Source organism: Phycodurus eques, chromosome 13, assembly GCF_024500275.1.
Source record: "Phycodurus eques isolate BA_2022a chromosome 13, UOR_Pequ_1.1, whole genome shotgun sequence".
NCBI lineage: Eukaryota > Metazoa > Chordata > Actinopteri > Syngnathiformes > Syngnathidae > Phycodurus > Phycodurus eques.
In genome coordinates this window covers 1,139,195-1,160,708 of record NC_084537.1, presented here as the reverse complement: position 1 = coordinate 1,160,708, position 21,514 = coordinate 1,139,195, and the positions used below count along the sequence as shown (strand labels likewise).

The 21,514-nt window shown below is 38.6% G+C and overlaps 1 protein-coding gene across 7 annotated transcripts in view; it reads left to right on the top strand.

Annotated features, from left to right (window-relative positions):
• The window catches only part of astn1 (astrotactin 1), a 272,558-nt gene that overhangs the window by 92,272 nt on the left and 158,772 nt on the right, over window positions 1–21,514 (top strand). For all 7 annotated transcript variants that reach the window (XM_061693365.1, XM_061693361.1, XM_061693360.1 and 4 more), the window contains exons 9-12: window positions 4,994–5,078; window positions 5,689–5,763; window positions 9,220–9,357; window positions 16,224–16,374. In XM_061693365.1, the coding sequence (XP_061549349.1) occupies window positions 4,994–5,078; window positions 5,689–5,763; window positions 9,220–9,357; window positions 16,224–16,374 (449 nt within the window). The remainder of the gene's footprint in view (window positions 1–4,993; window positions 5,079–5,688; window positions 5,764–9,219; window positions 9,358–16,223; window positions 16,375–21,514) is intronic.

Here is a 21,514-nt window from a genome sequence, read left to right as displayed (position 1 = left end):
GTGTACACCTTCGCCTCTGACGGCCAACGCAAGAACTTGCATGCACACACTGCGCCATTGGGCACATACGTTTTTATGATAGGCATGGATCTGCATACTTATTAATAACAAGTGTAAATAGCAGGTTTGTGATGAAATTTCCCCAACGACATCCACAAGTGAGAATACGATCAATGAACTTGAACTTACTGTCTTTATTGGAGCTCAGCCGGGCGTTGGTTCGGCTTACCTCCCATTGGCTGCTACATAACCCGAAACCTGGTATAAAGTCTTCCAATTTGTTACAGGCTCAAACTGTCACCATCATAAAACCTTGACCAACTTTCCTAGCTATGTACAATATTTTACCATTGCTTCACTGTCATTCAATTATGAGGGGAAGTCACGCTTAGTCAAATAAAACCAGAATGAAGTCGGCCGAGTTTGAAGACACCAGACGTGCACGCAATGGAACGGGGACAGGAAGGTGTTTGCAGAGCGATACTGTCACCTAGTGGAATTTTATTGGTATTCCTAGAATTATGAAGCAATGGATTTTCAGTACGGTGGTGCGTTGATTTACCACGTGATAAAGATGGAGGTCGACACTGATTCTCATGCTTGAAGAATTCTTCCGTCTGCATGAGGACATGCTTGTAGGGACATAAAGTGATTGACGGGGGCAGTTGGGTTTGAGATACGAGTGAGTTGAGTAACAAGCGTGGCCGTGGAGAAAATGTAGCTTTTTTGACAAGGTACGATACCAATATATTTGCAAGCCTGTGCTAAATTGAGACCTGGCTAATTTACTACAGCTGTGCGACAAAATACACTTTTATCCAATTATGTTTGAACAGGTGTTATTGCTCTCTTTTTGGTTGGGAACATGGCAGACTGCTCCGTTATTCTCCCTCCTATATTACTACTAAATGGGCAGCTAAAGACGAGAATCATTTCGAGAGTACGGCGTGACCTGGTTCTGTTGCTTTTGAGTGACTCACAATGTGCAACTTTGTGTTGCTGAACCCGTCAAGTCAAAGCAACATCATCCAAGGCAGCTTGGATAATATTCAAATGTTTTTGCATTTTTATATGTCTCACAATACATCGTCCCTGTGATTCCTATACGGAGAGTAGTGTAGTATTTTTGCTCATGTATTTGTAGTATTTAAGTGATGTATAACACTGTGTGGTGCACATTAAAAAAAAATAATACCGAATAGAGCAGATGATTATTTGGTTTATGTATTGTTTGTAAACTTCCATCTCTTCAGAATATTTGAACTTTGTTGAATTTAGCTCGTTATTGTTTACATGGTATTTAAAATTGGTTTTCGTGTCATCGTGGGATTTTCAATTGCCTTCAATAAACTCCACGGAGACACTTCCTTAAAAAAACAACAGCAGCAACAAAACCAAACGTGACACTGCTGTGTGATGTAAGCAAGATTGCAGAATGTTGCTGGAATGGCGTGACAGAGATGAATGAGCGGGGCACACAGTGTATTGCATGAAAACGCCCTTATTTGATGCCGAATAAATTTGGCCAGGCTGTTACGGGGGAGCTTGCCTTTGAATGATCAACAATCGGCAAATAGCCATGAAAAAAATGATTTGGAATCTATTCATGATACTTAACCTAGCATGCCATTATACCACACGTCAAATGTCATAGTCATGTGAAGGTACTGAACATGGTGTTTTCTTCAAGCCAGCAACCACATTCAATGTCTAAATAATGACAACAGTGTGCTGATAAAACAGAATTGGAGAATATGGTGTTGTCTAATGAGCTCCTCATCCCTCGCTGCCAGTGATTATATGTTAATCTTTACTTCTGCCAAATCAGCTGTAGTATAATGTGTGTGTGTGTGTTTATATATATATATATATATATATATATAAATATATATATATATATATATATATATATATATATATATATATATATATATATATATATATATATCCATCCATCCATCCATTTTCTGTACCGCTTTTAGGTCACGGGCGTGCTGGAGCCTATCCCAGCTATCTTCGAGCGAGAGGCGGGGTACACCCTGAACTGGTCGCCAGCCAATCGCAGGGCACATAGAAACAAACATTCACACCTACGGGCAATTTAGAGTCTTCAATCAACCTACCACGCATGTTTTTGGGACGTGGGAGGAAACCGGAGTGCCTGGGAAAAAAATATATAGCAGTCTGTCATGTTCCTAACCAAAAAGAGAGCATATACAACAGAAAAAAGTCGACACACAGGGGTGTGTCGACTTTTTATAGCCACTGTTTTTGTGTTTGTGCATTGTATCAGTGGTTTGAGTTCTACCTGGCTTCACAGTAACTTTCACATTTGTGAATATATGGAGTCCACTCATATTTAAAGAGGCAAAAGTGCGTCTTGTTTTGCATTTCTTACTGGAAGCCTTATCCTCCCATGGGCATCACAGTTATTTCGGAGACCTCTCTATGACTCAGAAACGAGATCAGTGTGTTTCAACCTTGATTTTCATGGAAGAATATTTTACACTTACCCAAACCATCACTATTCCCACTTCAATATTTTTGAGCTGGCAATTTGCATTCTGTTTTCATATTCAGCACTTCCCCCCCCCCCCCCCCCAATATATATACGTGATAAAACCACTGTGTACGTGTGCCTGCTTGCCTGGATTGTGTGGACATGTGTGCAGGCGCTGCAGGGAGATTGCCGAATTGCTATAGATAGCTTAAGTCCAATCCTCTTTTCTGCTCGAAAAGATAGTGATGAGAGCCGAGATGCGGTGTGGCAACATCTGTGCTGCTTCTGCAAGACATTAAAGGAGATGGCGGATGCTTTAACACATGGGGCCTCCTTTCCGACAGAACTTGAAATCAGGTTATTGTGGGTACCAATACTATTTGGGGATCACTTTATTTTGTTGTCTTTCCGATAGTTTGGTGTGCTAGTAATTGATATGCTTCATCGCATTTGCGAGGTCAGCTGAAACAAGAACCAAGGAAATGCACAGATTATTCTTTATTCTGTATTTCCTATACCCCCAAGCCATACACAGCAGTTAGTTAGGGCCAATACATTTTGTCTTGTGCAAAAGTAAAACATATTCATTCTGCCACTATCCATCGATCTCTGTCTTTCCACATAAATATTTTAAAATGAACGTCAACCCACGGAACAATTCCTTTTTACAACAGTCGGCCCCGTTATGTGCGTTTAGAAAGCGCGGGGCTCTTTAAAAACAGGCAAGCGGAAGTTCAAGTCTCTTTAATTCAACGATCTGTTGGCGATATACTGAATATGTCACAGTTTATAATCTATTTAGATCCTTATATTATGCGTTTAGCAGTAAACGGTACACTCACTGGACACCTCATTAGGTACTGTGGTTACCATATCTGCATGAGAGTGGCAAAATGTTGAAAGAAAACATAATCAGCATCACTATTATCACCACAACCAAAATATACTTGAAATTAACGTCTCTGACAATATATATTGGAACTGAGAATATTTGTATCTTTGCAAATTATATGGCTGTTGAACCTGCATTTACCTGTGGGTACAAGTAACAACATGTGAAAATCAATCTTAAATCTTCTATCACTGTCCTAATAATAATCACATACCCGTATCATAAGTCATAAGTCCTATTGCCAATTCTGACTTATTATTATGTGGTGGCAAAACCGATACATGCATACAATACCAAACATACGTACACAGCGGTACCAAGAGTTTGGAGTTTAAAGAACCTAAAGATGGCCTATATTTCACGAACGTGGATTTTATGTATCTTTTGCTGAAGAAAATGCAACTGGTTGGGATTTTCAAAAATATCATTCTGTTTTGGACCAATCGATAATGCGGGACCACCAAGTTGAGGGACAGCTTCTTTCCGGAAGCTGTTAGACTATTAAACTCGAACTGTGCTCTGTAGCCCTGATTTGCACCTTTGCACGCTTTCACAACTGCAAATAAGTATTTGTATCTTTTTTTTATCTTGTTTTAGTGTATCATTTTCTTTATTCTATTCTTGTCTTGAGACCTTGTGGCTTAATCCCGGACCAGTGAAGCATTACAGCGATCGATTTTAATGAAACAAGCCTACTAAAATGTATCCAATCTCGCAATTTTTGCTTCTAATAGAAATAACATCCAGACTTTCAATATAGGCGTCAATTGTGCCGCAGGCTGACACAGAAAGAGGAATCCCAATAAGAATTGACAAACCAATATTCGGTGTCAATTCCAGAAAAGCGAATGAGAACACTGTCACTGGTCATGCCGTATCCTCAGCATCCAGCAGATGTGGGATAGCCTGGCGCGAGCTTTACGTGAACAGTGGATACTGGCAGGTGGAAATTGACCCTGAGACGTGTGAAATCACTGCCTTCATTCACCCGAATGGTTTGTCCTAATTTAAAGTGATGCCCTTTGTTCTGAAAAATGACTCCGGCAGCACCTGTGGCTGATGGAAAGAGACCTGGGAGAACTAATAGGCATCATATGTTTCATTTAAGGGTGACGGTGTGAATGTGAGTGTGAATGGTTGTCTGTGTCTATATGTGCCCTGCGACTGAACGGCGACCAGTACAGGTTGTAGTCCGCCTTTTCGCCCGAAGTCAGATGGGAAATACTCCAGCGCCCCCGTGACCCTCGCCAGGAGAAGCGAATGGTTGTTTGTTAACCTTGTTGTGTGTATGTGCCCTGCGATTGGCTGGCGACCAGTTCGGGGTGTACCCCGCCTCTCGCCCGAAGATAGCTGGGATAGGCTCCAGCACGCCCGCGACGCTTGTGAGTATAAAGCGGTGCAGACGATCGATGGATGGATATTAGCAACATCCTATAATAACATAAAATAGATCAAAGTGGCTGACAGATAAGTCCAAATCATCATGTGTGAGTTTTTCTCCCAATTGAATTGGTTAAGATGTTCAAAATCGGTGTGTGTGGGTAGCTGCCCTTGTTTAGCAGAAACGATATATGATTGAATCAGCGCATTTCTTTTGACAGGTGACTGCATTTGTCTTCATGGCTACATGAAGGACCCAGTCCACAAGCACCTCTGCATCCGTAGTGAGTGGGGGCCCAATCAGGGGTAAGTCATCATTCTCACCTTATTTGGGTTACTGCATGATTCTCTGTCAAAAGGAACAAACAACAGCTTGTCACACAATTATTTTACTACATAAGAGTGGTTGATTTTTATTTCTTTTTTTAATCTATTACTTGTACTTTTGACATATTTAAAGGATGTTTTACATGACCATACTTTTTTTTTTTTTTAAACACATCGGTAGTAGTTTTTTAGGTTCACTGAAGGTTTTTTTTTTTTCTTAGGTTCCCTGAAAATGTCTTTATTTTTTGAAAATTTGAATATAGTTCGTCACTGAGATCAGAGAACATTCTTATGTTGGTCTTTTTTTGACTACTATGTGCTGTAAATTATTGGCAACTCATGGTAACAAAGTGAATCTCATTTATTGACCAAATCAGTCTGTATACAGTATACATATCACACATCCTGTTAATGTCTTTTATATGGCTTTGACTGGGAGTTGAAATTAGACGTTTCTTTTTGACTTTACATCGGTAGGATACGATACACAAAGAAATATCAGCCCTCTTCATTTCATTCTAAAAGGTTTATTTCATTCCTATCTTTTTGTCTCCGCTTCTGAACCATCTATATTTTTTAATCATCATAGGCCTTGGCCTTACACCATCTTCCAGCGCGGTTTTGATCTTGTGATGGGAGAACAACCCTCTGATCGCATTTTCAGGTAAGGTGAACCTCAGAAAACGTGTAACTACTATCTTTTGCGGTACCATGTTCCATTACCAATGAACATTGTTTTTTTTTTTTTTTTTTTTTTTATCGTTTGAAGAGGAAGTAAAAGAACTGAAATCATGTGGTTGTGCAACTGTATACACCCTCTACAACCGGGATCTAGCTGTGTTCACAATTAACCAATAACATTCAAACTCATGTTAAATGGGAGTCAACACAAACCTGCTACCATTCAAAGTGCCTCTGACTAATTCCAAATAAAGTTCCGTTGTTTTACTAGGCTTCTCCGGACATTTTATTTTTTTGCTTTCCAACAGAAGCCCGAAGGTTTTGCGCAAACAGCGCTATTTCAAATTGCCCATAATTTCCTGCACCTTGAAAGGATAGGACTTACCACCTGTAGGATATCGATGTAAGGAGATGAAATAGTTTTCATTCATTTATTGTACAGTTGACTCATCTCATTCAGTGGCACTTCACTATGTCTGCTTCTATTTTGTCTTGGGGCAAGCTAAATTAGCCATTAAAGCCACATTCTACTCCCGAGTTGTCTATTGAAAGAGGCTTTGTTAAGTGGCATTTGCTTTGGGTATGTCAGTTTGAAATCCAAGGAATTGAAATGTTCTACCTACTAACGCATCCCCTTTAAACATGGTTGAGTAAATAGTTCTAAAACATTTGCGAGAAAGCCAACTATCAACACGTCAGAATATATTTTTCGGAAAAGAGTTTGTTTCAAAAAATCTTCTGGGAAAGAAAAGTGTTTTTAAAAGGGCAGGCACATCAATTTCAGGGTAATCAGATCAATGGGTAGGTGTGCGCTGCCACTTAGGAATAAACGGCACACCACTATCGTGACAAGCTGTCAGTGTCTCTTGCTGAGACAGTGGGGCGAAGACTGAAAACATGTTTCACATCAAGGAACTCCTGTTTGTTCTTTTAATAGAAAAGTTATGTCAATTTGGATACCATTGCTATCTAGCAATATCCATGCAAAACTCTCTCTTGGACCCTTATTTCCAAACTTTTATACATACATACATAGTTTTGCCACTTTAATGTTTAAGACCATCAAACAAATGTAAATAGCAGACAAATGTAACCCAAGTGAACTGAAAAGGCTGTTTTTAAAGGATTTCATTTAAGGGAAAAACAAATATTCAAATTTACCTGTCACTCTGTGAAAAAGTAATTACCCCCTTGTAAAATCAATGAAGTAATTGTGGCTAATCATCATTTTTGGTTAATTTTAACTGATCACACCCAAGCCTGATTACCCCCAGACCTGTTCAATCAATCAATAAATCACTTAAACAGAATCTGTCGTGACAAAATCAAGTCAGACGAAAGATTGAAAAAAGCTGCAACAAATTGGCACAATCCAAAGAAAATCCAGAATAGTCGAGAAATAAAGTTATTGAGATCTATCAGTCTGAAAAGGGTTACAAAAGCCATTTAAAGCTTTAGGATTCCAGCAAACCATAGGGAGAGCCATTATCCTCACATGGAGAAAATATGAAACAGTGGTGAACCTTCCAAGGAGTGGCCCGGGCTACAAAGATTACCCCCAAGAGAACAGCAATGACTCATCCAGGAGGCCACAAAGGAACTCAGGAGAACTGCAGGCCTCCCTTGCTTCAGTTAAGGTCAGTATTCATGACAGAACAATAAGGAAGAGACAGGCCAAAAATGGCATCCATGGCAAAGTTCCAAAGCAAAAACCACTGCTGACCATGCACATAAAGGCTCATCTTAGTTTAGCAAAAACAACATCTGAATGATTCCCAAGACTTTTGGGAGAATATTATATGGACTGAGGAGATGAAAGTTGAGCTTTTTGAAAGGTGTGTGTCTTGTTACATCTGGTGTGAATGTAGCACAGCATTTCAGAAAAAAACATCATACCAACAGTCAAACATGGTGGTGGTAGTGCGATGGTCTGTGGCTGCTTTGCTCCTTCAGGACCTGGACAACCTGCTTTGATTGATGGAACCATGAATTCTGCTCTTTAACAGAAAATCCTGAATGAGAATGTTCAGTCATCAGCTTGTGAACTCAATCTGAAGCACACTTGGGTTCTCTGGTGTGAACGTAGTTCTCTGATGTAGCACAGCATTTCAGAAAAAAACATCATACCAACAGTCAAACATGGTGGTGGTAGTGCGATGGTCTGTGGCTGCTTCGCTCCTTCAGGACCTGGACAACCTGCTTTGATTGATGGAACCATGAATTCTGCTCTTTAACAGAAAATCCTGAATGAGAATGTTCAATTATCAGCTTGTGAACTCAATCTGAAGCACACTTGGGTTCTGCAGCAGGATAACGATCCAAAAAACACCAACAAGTCAACTTCCTAATGGCTTATGAAAACAAAATGAAGGTTTTGGAGTGACTGAGTCAAAGTCCAGACTCAAATCCAATTGAAACGCAGTGGCATGATTTTGAAAAGGCCGTTCATGCTCCAAAACACTCGATTTTTTCTGAAGTCAAACAATTGTGCAAGGAAGAGTGGGCCAAAATATCTCCACAGAGATGTGAAAGACTCATTGCAAGTTGTAGAAAACGCTTGATTACAGTTGTTGCTGCTGAGGATGGCCCAATCAGTTATTGGGTTGAGGTGGTAGTGTCATTACTTTTATCACTCAAGGCCAGGCAACTTTGAATAGTTTTCTTTTTTCCTTACTTAAATGAACTCACCATTTAAAAACAGCATTTTAACTTCACTTGGTTTACTTGGTCTGATATTTACATTTGCTTGATGATCTTAAACATTAAAGTCGTTGAAACAAAGGGAGTAATTGGTTGGATGCCATTAAATGTTCAGTTACTCCTGGTTTGATCCTTCAGTTCTTAACCTATTGAGCAACATTCCTCTGATATAATTTAGTAGTCTATAATCGTTATTGTTTAGCCTAGTAGAATAGTCGTCTACCAACATTACAATGTACTCTTTCTTCAAAATCCTCGATCATTTTTACACGTCAACTCTATGTTAGTATTTCCATAAAAGCTCACTGATTCAGTTTTGTATCAAAAACCTTCAGGGTTGATCCTTAATGGGAGACGTTCTTAAATCTAAACGATTTTGTGCTTCACCAAGATTAAAACTGCTTTATGATTAAAGTATTATGCACAACCACGCTGTGGCTCAATTTGAGATTGCACAGAAATGATCATGGGAGTTATTTGTCACTTATCACCTCAGTAACCTTATTTCAAACCAGATACACCACATTTTTACATCGTGTTATTTGAAAGCGTTTTTTTTATTAAAATCTTGCCATTTGTGAATCCACACTAGCGAATAGAAAGATTCTACAAATATGGAAGAAAAAAACAACAACAAATAAATCAATGTTGGCTGTATCTTCTTGTCTCCATTGAAATCATTTATATTCAGGTTACGTTTCAAAGAAATGAAGACCATTTGACATGCTGTTTTCTGCAGATTCACGTACACCCTGGGAGAAGGGATGTGGCTGCCTTTGAGTAAAAGCTTTGTCATCCCACCTGCAGAGCTCGCCATCAACCCATCTGCTAAATGCAAGACTGATATGACAGTTATGGAGGATGCTGTAGATGTAAGGTGAGCAATGTGACTTGATGGGAAGTCCTTGGACTGCGGACAAGTCCGCACAAGTGCTTTGAAGCATTAAAAACAAAAAAATACAAAATAAAAATTAAATAAACATTTTAAAAAACGAAAAAACACTTATTTTCTCAAATATTCCCCCAAAATGTATGATTCATTATTGGATTATCACACAATGAAGAATTTCTATGTAATCTGCATTTTGCATTTTTATTCACAGCATTTAAAAGGCTGCAGTCTTTACACTTCCCGATGAGGTTGATGGAGAGGGTCAAATCGTGACTGTCACTATAGTTGTTATGTAACTTTTACTTTCTGCGATATTTAGCACAGAAGGAAAATATGTACAAGGAAACATGAGGCATGAGAGTTTACTGTCGATGCAATTATAGCATTCATCCTTTACTGGACTGGAAAGGTTTTCGTTTTCTGCCTTCTACCTTCTTCCAATTTTAATCCTCACCGCTAAAGCAGAGCATGGTGAAGTAGTGGTTAGTGTGCGATTAGTGGTAAGTATGTCTACCTCACAGTCGAGAGGTCCTGATTCAAAACCTTGGCTCGGGCCCTACTAGTTCAAAAATAAACAAGACATTGCGATGGCGGGCACTCAGGACAATTTTGAGAATTATTACGCTCGCATAGAAAAAGGAATGGTAATAATTCCTAGGTCTTCATAAATTGATTTCATTTGACTGTGCATTGCTATATTTTTTCAGTTCCAAATACCTATGACTTAAAGTTTGGTGTCTTAATATACAGTCACTACATTCGCATAATAATACAGTTATCATGCTCAACTGAAGCAAAACATTCTCAAGAAATCTGAGGCTGTTTTGTAAAATGATTATTTTTTTTTTTTTTAACAGTCATTAAATCTAAAGATTTTCCTAACGTACTTGGTTTGTTTTGCATCAAATCAAAGGGAATACACTATTGTTATTTGTTATTATATCAAGCATAGTGTGATTATAATTGTCTTGCCCCTTTGACATCAAATTAGGCTGTACTGTATGAACGACAGTACATTGAGTTTGACACCCCTGGTATAGACATCGGATGGATGATCATTTTCCATGCACTGTGCCAGGATTAATTAATTTTGTATGTATTTGTTTAGCGGCACGGTGGCCGACTGGATAGCGCGTCAGCCTCACAGTTCTGAGGACCCGGGTTCAATATCCGGCCCCGACTGTGTGGAGTTTGCACGTTCTCCCCGTGCCTGCGTGGGTTTTCTCCGGGCACTCCGCTTTCCTTTTTTTTAATATCATCAAAACGTATATATATATATTTATATCTACACACACACACACACACACACACTGTAAATCAATTTCTATTGGAATGTTTTGAGTTGTTTATAATTCTTACTGAAACAAAAATAAAAAAGTGAGGTGGGAAATTGTGTTTTACATTTAGTTGCGTATGAATTCTGCACACCAATAGTTACCTAATAATTGTTCACATATTGATATTATCCAAAGAAACACTAAACCTCAGATTTATTTTCTTAAACATTCTTGTTTGAGATTGGTTGGTTATTAATAAATATCATCCTCAAAAATTAGACTGAAACCTAATAATTCTGCACACGGTGTACTGTATGTATTTTTCTTTTTAAGGTACATTTATATGTTGTTAAAACCCTGTTTTTCTGAGCAACTTTGGGGGAACGGGCGGATTATAAAATGTTAAGCGATCTGAGTGATATTATTGACCCACAGCACACCGAATGACACTTAGATTGAACATGATTATTGCTGTTTTGAGAGCATTATGTTGTTGGGAAACAATATGTGGGAAGTTTAAGCAGAAGCAGAAGATGTGAGATAATGTAATTAGCAGTGAGAATTGACTGGAACATGCTTTGTAAACAACTTAGCGTGCATAGCCATGTCAAATCCTGCCCTAATTTGCAGATTGTTATTTGCCCTGTGAAAATTATGCCAGGTAACATTAGCTCTGCTCAAATGAATACCCCCGACTTCCTTTTATTTTAATGAGCATTGAACTTTGCACCCAAGGACTTTTTTTTTTTTCCTTTTCTTTCCCTTCTGTGTCATGGTTTCAAGAGAGAGCTTGATCAACTCTAAATAGGGAAGGTGATCCCAATGAAGATGAAATCAGAAATACAAGGTTGATGATATTTAAAACAAAAAAATGTTGAAATGTTTTTCCCTTTTTTTTTTGAATTTGTGTGCAAGCTCGCTGGCAAGAATGATGTTTGACTTATTTTTGTTGTCCGATGTTGCCATTGTTTGGCTACTTATCCTTTACAGTCATTGCGCCTTACCCCAACCAGAGTTTGCCAGTTTGGTTTTTGAATTCTTTCTTTCATGGGAGAAGATGTTATATTGCTCATCAAAGTTGGTTTCCGCCTGAAAATTTGCCGCCCCCCACCCCAACTCCTGAAATGATGGCTTCGCCCCTCAGCATCTTCTGTCCTTGCTACTACACCACCGATGTAAACTAAATCAATTAAAACTATTCTTATTCTAACCACTCACTGTTTTGAAAAGTATATTTCATATCAGAAAATCACTTGATACTTAAGCAAAGCAAATGCCAGATACATGAAGAATTTTACTTTAGTAATATTCTACAAGGTGACCTTTACTTCTACCAAAGTTAACATATGTAACGGTTTCAGGTACTTTAAATAAGATGTATTCACAGTAATTCACAACAGGATTCGGATATTGGTTTGGTATTCTCACATTTTAAAGATCGGGGAAGGTGTGAAAATGTCCGCACACCAATAATGGCGTACTTAAAGACTACGAATGGAAATAATGACATTTCTGTCCAATGCTCTTGGCATTATATTAAAGTGTGTGATTTTTAAAACGTAACAACGATAAATTAAAAAAAAAAAAAAGAAATACAAATATAATCATCAAATGAAATAAATAATTATACTCCTTTTGGCAGCACTCCATGTTTGTCTCTGAACGGCATGTCACTGATGCATGTTAATTGCAGTGTGACATGACATCCAAACCTTTGATGATAAAAAAAACAATCAAATAATAAGTGGCAAATGAACCGGTTCATAAACTGCTTTATTTGTATGTACTTCTGAGCTTTCCCTTCCATGGTGTGCTTATTTTCAGGGCTTCTTTCATCATCACACAGCTGTACCACAGAGGATTGTAATTACGAGGTTCTAAACCAATTAGTGTCATCATTTACTGTCTCTATACTCTTCATCATATGTGTTTGTTACACGGTCGATTTTTTTTTTTTTTTTATGCGAAGGTGAATAGTTCTTTTTCGTATCATGTCTCCTTTCAGTACATTCCGGCTTGGATTTCCTGCACATTTAGTCGCGTATAGTCAATGATATTTGGAGCAATCGCCTGAAAAACGTAACACACGTTACATCCCCTGCTATTTCGTGGTTCACTTATTGTGGATAGTGCATTGTAGATTATTATTTGTTTTTTTTTAAAGGTCTGTGTAGTACAGTTTCTCACCTGTACATCTTTAATACATTTAGTTTTTTTTTATTGGCTGTATGAGGTTAATTTGGCAGCAATGACTCGCGTCAGGTCAACTGGGTCAATTTATTCCTAGCAGAAACTTTACTGAGTCATCTCAACTCCTACATTTTGTAAGTCACCAAATTGGTTGAGGATAAAAGGGAGCGTATGATCAATAGTCACTATTTAAAACACACGCCACAGTCAGACTTTTATGCAATTAATTCACAAATACCAACCCGAGCTTGATGAATAGCTGATGCACACACTCATACCAATATCGACAGGAACAAAACATGTAAAGAGCAACGTTTAGCAGGATTTTTTTTTTTTTTTTTTTTTTTACACAACTAAAGTACTAAGTTGTTAAGTTAAAATGATCAGCGCAAGGAATTCTCGGTTCACATAATGCCTTTTTGCTGACTACATTGCCAGGACCGTCAGTGTGAGGAACAGTGCCAATCCTTGAGGCAGGAAATTACCGTATTTTCTCGACCATAAAGCGCACTTAAACATCTTAAATTTTCTCCAAAAGGGATGGGGCGCCTTATGATGCGGCGCGCCTTGTGTGTGCACCGACTTCCAAAATCTGTAAATGTTGTTGTGTGACTTTGATGAGCGCTCCGCTTGACTGACTGGAAGCATTTCCTGCCGACACGCTGCTTAGATAGAGGAAAAGCGGACGTGGCTGAGGACAGCATGCGGACGTAAAGGGGGAAGGGCGCGTGCATTGTGCAAAACAACATGGGTTTGGCTAAGGAGCCCCGAAAATGGCACCGACGAAGAGACACGCTTACGAAACACAGTTTCAACTGCAAGCTAGCAGTTCAGGAGGAACATGGGAATGGAGCAGCTGCGAGAGACTTCAACATCAACGAATCCACGGTTCGCAAGTGGTGGAAGCAGTAATTTTAAAGCATTTTAAATTCCAGCGATGTAATGTCATTGGAACGGAACGAAAGTCATTTTAGTTCCCAAATAATATAGTATTCACACTTTCTGTGTAGTAGTGTAGTTCATAATCAGCAGACACACTGCTTAATAGGACCCCCCCTGCATAAGCGACAACATTGCAAACATTTGTTTCTCAGATAATATATTTAAAGTGCAAGAAAAGGCAACACATTGTCTTTGCTCAGAGGAAAATCAATAGAGTGTGGCTTTAGACAATGCACTATATACTCTATTTCCAGGACTATGTAAAAGGTCATATTTTCTGATATACAGTAGCAGAGGTTCTTCTCTTCATTGGCAAGGCTATATAGCTGCAGAAATTCTTTGAGAAAAGAGCTGTGCCTTTTTTTTGTCCTCATCACATCCTTTAAAGTTGAATTACTCTTGTCATTCTCTTGGATGATTTCTTCATTGACTGCACAAACATTGATGAAGAACATAAAGAATACAATAAATACGTAAGGACAAAACACTGATTAGACCAACAACCAGACTCAGTTCATGAACATTAATATTTGTCTGTTGTGTTTGATCAAGTTATCACTGAATGTCTGAGTAGAAAGTTCATGAAGCATACTTTTTTCTTCCTAGGTCAGGGATGGGAAACTTAAATGATGGCGGGGGCCACAATTTTTCCTCAGCGCTTCCAGGGTGACACATAGGACCGCACACTTCCAATCCACTTTATTTACTGTATATAGCACAATTTAAACAAACACAAGGTTCCCAAAGTGCTGTACAATAGAATAAAAAAAATAATAATAATAAAAATGAAATAAAATAAAATTCACTGCCCACACAACACATATACTGTCACATCAGACACGCTAACTCGTGTTAAAAGCCAGGGTAAAAAAAAACAAAAAAAAAACTTTGTAAATATGGTCGAAATATGTTTATATTTTGTTGAACCAATGTGCATCACACTATCCTAAAATAGTTCATGCTCAAATGCATGTTTAAAAAAAAAAAAAAAAAAAAAAAAACTGCAGCAACAAACAATTTGAAAAAAATTAAAAGACGTGATTTCTTTTTCTAGTGCTAAGGGCTCTCTTCGATAAAGAAAAACTGCATTTTTTTAAAACAAAAATTAACTCACTCAAAATTGTAATATTACAGTGTTTGTCCTGCAACTCATACTCATTCAAAATAGCGAATTTATTAGGCCTACTTTCTTTACAGTGTAGGTCAGTTCACTCTGCTTTGTTGAAGGAGTCCTGCTGCGTCTCCCCTGGCCTGCCAATTGTTACAAAACTATAACTCCATTAAATATGTCCATGTTTTTGGAGGACTTACATTTTAGTTACCTGTACTCCTTTTGCATTTTAAATGAACTGTCAATGGCTCTAATGAAGAAGAAAAAACATGCTGTTTGTGTCCTGCATCGCGCCATTCAATGCTGAATTTTTGCCCGAATAAAAACAGTAATCATATGGTTCAAGTGGTGAATGTGTGTCTTAACTGTCGTCTTACATTTATGTCGCGCTTTGTTTGCATGAAACCGTGACTGTGAGCTGTGTGCAATACAGTAATCTCACGGTCAGTTCTTTTGTGTGCTAAACTGAGCTTTACCTGGTGTCTTACCAAATATTTAAAATGCTAATGTACTCTTTGGCGGCATGGTGGCCGACTGGTTAGCACATTTGTCCCACAAATGTTCTGAGACCCGGGCTTCAAATCTCGGCCCTGCCTGTGTGGAGTTTGCATGTTCTTCCAGTGCCTGCGTGGGGTTTCCTCCCTCATCCCCAAAAACATGCGTGGTACTCTAAATTGCCCGCAGGTGTGAATGTATGTATGTGGCCTGCGATTGGCTGGTGACCAGTTTAGGGTGTACCCCGCCCCTCACCCGATTGACTGACGACCAGTTTAGGGTGTACCCCGCCTCTCGCCCGAACCACGTCCACGACCCTAGTTGAGTGTAAGCGGTATGGAAAATGGATGGATGGATGTAAAAAAAGTATTGACAGCCCTTGCAATGAAACATACAATTGAACATTCTTGAGATGTTTCTACAGGTTATTTGTATTCTGCATGTGGACATGATTCGCAAAAGGCACATAACTCTCTTTATTAAGTCCCACAGTAAGGGTTCTGCTAAAGGAATGGGATAAATTGCCCAACTATAGGTGGACCAAGCTTGTGGCATCTTATTCAACAAGGCTAAAACTGCTGAAAAAGGGGCCACCAACAATGTATTGAGCAATGCTCAGAATTCTTATCTACACCTTATAACTGTGATGATTTTGATCACAGTCATCATGAAATGCTCAAAGTGTCTGATCTCCAGTCACTCCAAATTTTACAATCATTTGGGTGATTTTAGATTTGCTAAATTGACAGGCAGAATAATATAAACACTTTGTCTTTTACTAAATCTGCAATTTACTAACGTACAAGAAAACTACAATATTGCTTTGTCGTTTACAGAGAAGAATTGATGATCAGCTCATCCTTTGACTCTTTGGAAGTTCTCCTGGACTCATTTGGACCAGTCAGAGACTGTACCAAAGACAACGGAGGCTGTAGCCGCAATTTCCGCTGCATAGCTGACAGAAAACTAGATTCCACTGGTTGTGTGGTAAGTCATCTGTTCTCTATATGGCGGAGTAGATGGACAAAGTAGGATTTTGCTTTGATGACCATATCCCACTGTAATGCTTGGCCAACGGCTGAAGAATTGACCGCTACACAGGCGGGAAAAAAAATTAGAACAGAGACACAGAAACTTATTCAAACCAAAAGCTGGACAAGTTTGTGATACACAACAGAGCTACTCAAGAGCAAACAGTCATCACAAAGACTGAAACACGTGAATAGAGAAAGCGCACAAGTGAAGCACTAGAATAACAGATAGCGGAAAACTACAATGACCTAAGGTTATCGCGAAGATTTAACACGCAGCGAGCCAAAAAGGTGGTGGACGAAGCATCAGTAGAATGAAGGAAGAAAAACGAGCAAAGCAGAATCTATCTCCACAATATAGAAATGGAAAACACTAAAATCACAGTGGTACTTAATAGAAAAACAAAGCTTAAGTAGTCCTGAAGCCAACGAGACAAATTCCTGCAGAAACGAAGCGAGGTGACTTAAGCGATGGCGACAAGCAAAACAGCAAGCATGAAAATACTCCGGTACCTTCCTTCCACTGGAGCCATCCCTAAATACCAGCCAAGGCTGATAGCAGACAGGTGTGGCTGGTTGGTTGTAGGCAGGTGCGGCTAGGGGACTCCACCCACCAATTAACCAGGCCAGAATGTGAGCTGAGAGAAAACACATCACCAGCAGGCCAAAACACAGAACATGACACCCACATCGCAATACAAATATGAATCCGAGTACGGAAGGCTACCAACAACCTTGCAGCACATGAAGGAGCCGCTGTTATGTTCGAGTGCTGCTTTGGTGCATTCAGCACAGTGTGTCCTGCATCTGCAGGGTAGAAGAAATGTCAAGATTATCAAGAAATGCAGGAGCAAAATGTACTACATTGGTCTTCCAACAGGATGATGACCTAAAACAAAGCCAACAATACCCAAGAATGGCTAAGAGCAAAACTTTGGACTATTCTGATGAGGAATACGTCACCAGTGGATAGGGAAAGTGAATCGACAAGGGAAGAAACGCGGTCTGTTATAGGTGCCTAGCAAGCATTCCGAACTCTGTGCTGATCACTTCAAACCGGCGTGTTTCGAAAGAGACTTTGCAGAAAGCATTGGATACACAGGTGGAGTTAGGCAGAAGCTGAAACCAGCTGCGGTGCCAACTATTTTTCCTACGGCCCATCGGGACCTCAACCGCCAGCAAGAGAACAAAATCTCACAGCCGCCACGGTGAGGTGAGGATTTCCTTGTATAAACCTATGACTATGTTATGGTTAGTATGCACTGGGCAGTTGGAAAAAAAGATCCACGCAGTACTTTTCAGCACGGTCATCTGTACTTTTGCCGATATGACAAGCCGACAGACATGGCAAAGACTTTCTGTGTGGCATGTTATAAAGCTACTGGAGCGATGGGGCACACAATATACAGCGGACGAAATAAGTGTTTGTCACGTGACCATTTTTCTCACTAAATATATTTCCAAAGGTGCTGTTGACATGACAATTTCACCAAGTATCCATACATACAAAGAAAGTAGAACAAACAAGCTCAGAAATGAAGTTGCGTGGAATAATGCGAAATTATACGGGGAAAAAGTCATGAATACACGAAGAAATGGAGGTGCAAAGAGACACGGAAAGCCAAGACAACACCTCAAATCTATCAAGAATCAAACAGCAATCCAGCCCCTTGTCAGTGCAAATGAACATCAGCTGGTTCAGTCCTAATTGATGGCCGACTAAAAGGTCTCATTGCCAAGGTGTGAGTCAAGGCACATCTCATGATGGGTGCATGAGTGGACAGTTTGACTTCTCCTTTTTGTCTCGAATACCTCTCTTCCACATGACCGCATATTAATTCTAGTATCTGGAGGTGGTCCTTTTTGCAACCAGCATAGGTAGCAGCCAGTTCCGTTTTTTTTTTTTTTTTTTTTTTCCCTCTTCCATCTGTTGGGGATATAAGCCACTACACTCTTATTTGCAGAATCATCGAGCCATCTGCAAGTACACGATTTTGCTTCTTCTAAATCCCTGTCCAGCAGTCAGAAGCTGTCAGATACTACAACTACTACTAACATTTTTTCTTTCAAGTACTTTTGACGCTGAGACTTTCAGGTGGACGAGAGGATGCTGCTTATTCAAAGCAGAGAACCTCATTTTTTTTTTTTTTTTTTTTTTTTAGAGGAAAAAAAGCTCCAGAGGCATTCTAAATAGGAAAATTAAGACTTATAGATTCAAAACAAAGTGAAACAGAAATGTAGTATAATATATGGTACTATATACACTGTATGGTTACATGCTTTCGCATTGAATAAATGAGTAATAATGAATATGTTTCATTTGTATGTCCCGCAATGAACAGAGGCTCACGGCAGTTTACAGTGGTTCTAAAATGTCTACACACCCCTGTTCAAATGGCAGGTTTTTGTGACATGAAAATTGGAGACGAAGATTCAAAAACATTCAATTTAAAAACTTTTCACCTTTTAATGTGATTTATAAACTGTACAAGTCAATCAAAAAGGATGTTTTCCATTGGAAAAACAAATAAAAATGTAAAATAACCTGGCTGCATGAATAAACATACCGCCAAACCACAGTAATACTTTTGTCTTCATTGATAGAACTTGAACAACTTAACTTTATTTGGGATTAATCAGAGGCATTTTAGATGCTGGCAGGTGTGTGCTGATTCCCACTACATTTGATTTCTCAGACATTTGCATCGTGTATCTTGCTCCACATTAGAAGTCGTTACACATACACAGGTGCATCTCGTCCTAGAGGGTAAAAAAAGGCTTATAATGGACTGGTGGAAGAGACCCACAAGACCAGTTCTGGTGGCTGCCAAACTTTGTTTCTTTGTTTATTTATTTCTTTATTTATTGATGGGAGGGAAACCTACACTGGCACATCTGGGCAAATCTGACATGTTAAAGATAATATTTCACAAAGCAAGGTACTGCAAGTTGTCATTTGGCAGGTAACTGCAAAAAATAATTTTGTTCTCCCCACACTGAATGAACGGGATTCTCTTCTGCTGAAACTGCTGCGATGGTAACATCCACACTATTCTCCTGGGGAGCAAACAAAGCAACTAGATGATGTAGGTAGATAAGTTTTGCACAATACTAAATAACTTCATAAAGTTGCACTGGAATATGCCACTGAAAGTTCAGAGAAACTTCATTTCATTTTTACATCAAGAGATGACAAGGTTGAAACATCCAGCCGCCACTTTGAAGTATTGTACCCATTCCAACATGCCCTAACCCCTAAAATGTAAATTGGAAACTTATACCCCAATCTTCTTTTCGTCAAATAAATATTTAAATGATTATTTTTCGTAATGTCTCGTGTATAATGCGCACCCCCAAAGTTGACCTCAAAATTCTGGAAAACACTTCTACCTATGTACAATGCATTTTTACAATGCAGGATTTTGCTTCTAGCCATATGATCAAAATATTAAGTATTATCTGTATTCTGTTACTTTAAGAATTATTCTGAAGTTAAGCACTTTATTTGAACACATAATACTTTCTTTTTATTTGCTCTTATTTTGAAATTCACAGCCCTACCTTTATTTAGTAAATGAGAAAACACACAGTTGTGCTCATATGTTTGATTACCCAGGCAGAATTTGTAAGATGTGTACAATTCTTTAAAGAAAACATGAAGGACCAGGCGAAACACATTAAATTGTATTTTAATGGGATTCAAATTAAACTGTCAACCATTTCAGAAAAGCATTATCATTAAAGAAAACATAACCATAAATAAATTAATGATGGTTGTTGTTCAGTCATCGGTCATATTTAAAAAAACAAACAAACAAACAAAACAAAAACTATATTTCTAAAATTCTGCCTGGGTCTGTACACTTATGAGCACAACTGTACATAGATGCAGTCATATGTACAACAGATCATATTGAAATGAAAGTGTAGGCTACACCTTTTTCATTACCACTAGGTGGCATACTAAAATGAAAGTGTAAAACGTTCCATCACCTCTAGGGGGCGGTGGCATATTGGAATGAAAGTGTACAGCCTTTTCATAACCTCTTGATGGCAGAATACATTTATAAAATGTGAAAGTCTTTTTCATTTTATCGTATACCTATGTATAATGCGCACTATTGACTTCTGACAATAATTTTTTTTGGGGGGGGTTGCGCATTATACACGACAAATTACGGTACTTGCTGAAAGCCTAAACTACAGCAAAAAATAAACAGTTGAATATGATCTAAACAACAATTACAGATGTATAGCTCATTATTTATTAAACATAATTGCATAGCAATGCCAAGATTACCCTCATTTAAACCAATGGTGAGGGACTAGTCCTTCTAGCGGAACTAAACATGTATATAACATTTAATATTTGAATATTATTGTTTAGTTTCATGTTGTTTGTGTCCAGTGTGGGCATCTGTGCATGTAGGTTTGTTTTTTATGTTCCAGGAATATAAACACAGTGATATCATCACGTGTCACTTGAAATGTATGTTAAGCGTCGGAATTGGACACGACCGAAGATACAAAGGGTAACGTTTCTTAACCAAGAGACTCCTGTTACTGCAATCAGACTTGTATTCAGAATTATTAGGAATTGAATTCTAAGCACATCCTAGCTAACACCATCATAAATTGCATTAATCCTTGAAATCAGTTTATAATACATGCAAAAGAAAACAGTTGTGATTTCAAAGCAATGCTGTGAGGGAGTGCTAGGCAGGTTGTGTCATTTTAATTCCATGCCTCCAATCATAATTTTGACTGCCAGTTACAAAACGCCTCTTTTTAATCCAGTTAAAGCAGTGATCAGTGTAATTGTTATAAAGGACTCATAAACTTTTGCTTAAATTCTTTAGGTGGTATTACAAAAATAAAAGTTCAGTTCTGTAAAAACCCACGCTATTGTTCTTCTAGTCACCTATGACATTACCGACAATATACTGATTCTTAATTAAAAGCATGAGCCTTGAAGCCGACGGATGCAGTTCACTGTGACTTTAGCGAAAGTTTTTGTCTTTCATGTCGTCACCCTCCGTTTCATTTCATTTTTGATGACGTGATTCCTGATGAGTTATCTTTTTCCCGAGCTTATC